General features: G+C 42.9%; 1 protein-coding gene across 1 annotated transcript; it reads right to left on the bottom strand.

The window, feature by feature from the left end:
* Positions 1–464: 464 nt before the first annotated feature.
* ier5l (immediate early response 5-like) lies at positions 465–2,780 on the bottom strand. The gene is given in 2 exon segments (XM_029647509.2): positions 465–1,979; positions 1,982–2,780. Coding segments are annotated over 2 exon segments (918 nt in total). The 5' UTR covers positions 2,613–2,780; the 3' UTR covers positions 465–1,692.
* Between the last annotated feature and the right edge of the window lie 399 nt (positions 2,781–3,179).

The raw sequence follows: 3,179 nt of genomic DNA on the forward strand, positions 1-3,179 counted from the left end.
CCCATTTATCAATAACCTGAATGTTAATAGCCTCGTCCAAAAAGCAGAGGCCTCGTAGACATAGTCTTTAGACTACGAAGCTCATTAAATTCAATGTAGTAGCCCAAAATACATTATGGATGTCTTTGTGTTGATAACCAGGTTTTTCTGATCTAGCGGAAGTGTTAAAAATTGCGTTGATACATCTGCATATCTATTAAGTTACCCACAGTGGTATGGAGGAGAGGAACTGAATGGTGTATGCAACACAATAATGAAGGCCCCCAATCCTCTCTTGTAACACTGGTTGCAGAATAGGCCTACATCTCTTACTTATTGCAGCATGTGATTGACTGTCTTAATAGGGACAGAATCCCCCAAACATCAGGTGATTATGGCTCTGACTGTAGTTTCAGGGACAAAATATGACTTCATCACAGTTTGGGCAGCATGCCATTCAAACAATAAATCAAGGAGGGAGTGGATTTGTTTTAAAATTTTTATTAAGATTATAAATTCTTAACAAATATGTTCTAAAACAGTTTTACCCGGTGATATACAATTTAATATGCACAAAAATACAAGAATAGCAACAAAATATGGAGAGGACGTGTGAAAGACATCTTTATTTCAGTACACATAGTGCTTATAATGTGTGGATGTATGGCAAAATTATGAGCTTGCCTTTTTAGAACAAAAGGTCTTAAAATTTTTGAAAATAAAATTCACAAAACCAAGCCATGTTGGCATCATGAATTACTGTGAAGGCTTGATCAGTAACTTTTTGTTATAGGTTCAGGGGGAACGCTCAACAGATCGAACTGTCAAAAAAAACCTAGATTGATTCGATTACACGTGCATTCTGGGATTTGGAGGAATTAATGGTTCTGATTAGAGATGAGGTGGGAAGTTGGGTAGCCTACAACAAGTACATCAATAGAGAGAGACGCAGCAAGCTGGTTCAGAGTGAATGCACCCACGAGTTTGAGAGGGAAATTTAAGTCTGAGCCATTGCGCCTTCACCTGTCAATGTATGTGTGGTCAGAATGTGCCATGTAGTTTCCATGTAACATAGCCTACTACTGGTGTCCGACTCTTTAGAATATGAGTTTCGATATCCAAGGTTTAAATATCAATCCAGAAATACAATATAGTAAACCAAGTACAACACAACAGTACTTGTGTAGCATATGGTTAACTTTTTGTTAGTTGTTTACCGTATTAAACCACTACGCACAACAAAAGCATGTTGCAAAGCCATCCATGGGCACACTTTTCTATTTAGCCTGGAGCTGAGGCTACATTAAATGCTTGCTATTCAGTCACAATACTTGTGTAGCGTCTTAAAAACGATACATTGTGTTCAAAAGTGTTCTGGAGGAGAGATCAAATCAAAACAATCTGCGAGCGAGACATTCAACCACTTTCAATGTATGCAACAATAGCTAGCAGTAGTATGCGTTGGGTTTAAGGCAACGAAATCAACTTCGTTAGATAAAAATTCACAACTACCATGTAAAAATGTGTTATGTAGACATGTTCTGTTTAAAAGGAAACGCCTGCACATCATGTGGCACAACCATATCTCCGTAAAAACGAGTTAACAAACAAAAACTGTTCAATGTTTAAATAGCATTTCTTGCAAAAATAAAGTCAATTTGATTTAGACTTTGTACAATTTCATAAAGTGTTTGATTCTAGTTGACTATGGAGTCAAAAAGCTACAATAGCTCTGGTCCATGCCCCTAGGCTCGCTAGGGCTTGTTTGCTACAGAACTGTCCGTTCAAGGCTTGCTCAAAGTCCGCCTGTCTGCTCACCAGCCCCGAAAACCCCGAGCCGAAAATCGAGATCAGATTGGAAATGTTTGACGTGTCCAAGTGTTCCGAATTTGCGTAGGAACAGTCCTCGAATTTCGCCCTTTTACATGGCGTAAAATCCGGTACTTCCTCAATATCGGATATATAATATTCAAAGTCAACCTTGCGTTTCTTGGCTGGGACTGTGCGCCCTGGCAGCACTGTTGAAACGACGCGCAGCAGTCCTGGTGAAGGTACCCATTCTCCACAGTGGTCACTACGTGCGTGTCCAGATCGAGCACTGTCGTTTTGTTGCAGTGTAGGTTGTTGTTAACCGTGGAAAAGTCCCAATTCGATACAGGGTAAGCCTCGGCACAACAGCTCCGGTAGAACGAGGGCTCTGTCTCCTTGCAGATCTCGTCGCTTTGGAGAGAGAGAGGCGCGGAGCAGGCGGATGGGACTTGGATATGCGCTGACTGCACTGCTGTTAGGTGGCTTACTGGAAGCAGCGCACAGCAGAGACTCGCCGGTTCGCTCACCCCGTCGTTGCCGCAGCAATCCCCGCTCTGCTCCTCGCAGTCCTCGGCCAAATCCAGCGGGTTTAACTCCTGGATCTCGTTGCAGACGGTCATCACCTCCTCGTACTGCTGCATCCTGTAGATCTCCGCGTACTTCTCGTTCATGTAGACCTGTCTGGCGTTCCTCAGTACATAGGAGACCAGGAGGTTTTTGTGCAGCTTGATGCCTCCTCTCTGCGTCCTGGAGTTGTGAATCTTCCGTAAGGAAATTGAGATTAGACTTTGTGCATCCACTGCACACTCCATCGTGTTGATCATGGTGGTGATATAGTCGTTTCCGCTCCTCTCCGACTCAGAAAAGCGACTTTCTCTTAGTGGAAGTCACGATATTTCGTTCGGGGGCGAAGGCTTAAGTCAGCTCGGTAGTGAAACATTGAACACGGCTGTCCGCTTCCCTCTGTATGCGAGCAAGCAATCATTTGCTAGGGGTACTTAGCCAGAGTATATATATTTCGAGGAGGAGTCGGCCCATCTCCGCTTGCACCAATGAGGACCCGGCCTCCGTATTGATTGACATGCAAACTCCACCCATGTGTGGTGCTCAGGGCCAATCAGACAGAGGCGGTTCTTCTGTGCTATTCAAATTCCAAACTGACTACCAAACTGGAATGCTCTCATGAGACTCACTGGGCTAGAGCGCCTGGTCAAATAGTAGCCTACGTGTGTCTCTGTGACAAGCCTACATGAGAATGACAAATTTCTCATAGATTTATCTAAATATAAAAATGCCAGTAATATTTAGTACATGAATCTTAAATCATGAATTCGTTTCAGATCTTAATTATTCCACAAACAAATAATAAAGTCTAGGCAACTTAACATGAG

Source organism: Oncorhynchus nerka, linkage group LG4 (assembly GCF_034236695.1).
Source record: "Oncorhynchus nerka isolate Pitt River linkage group LG4, Oner_Uvic_2.0, whole genome shotgun sequence".
Taxonomy (NCBI): Eukaryota; Metazoa; Chordata; class Actinopteri; order Salmoniformes; family Salmonidae; genus Oncorhynchus; species Oncorhynchus nerka.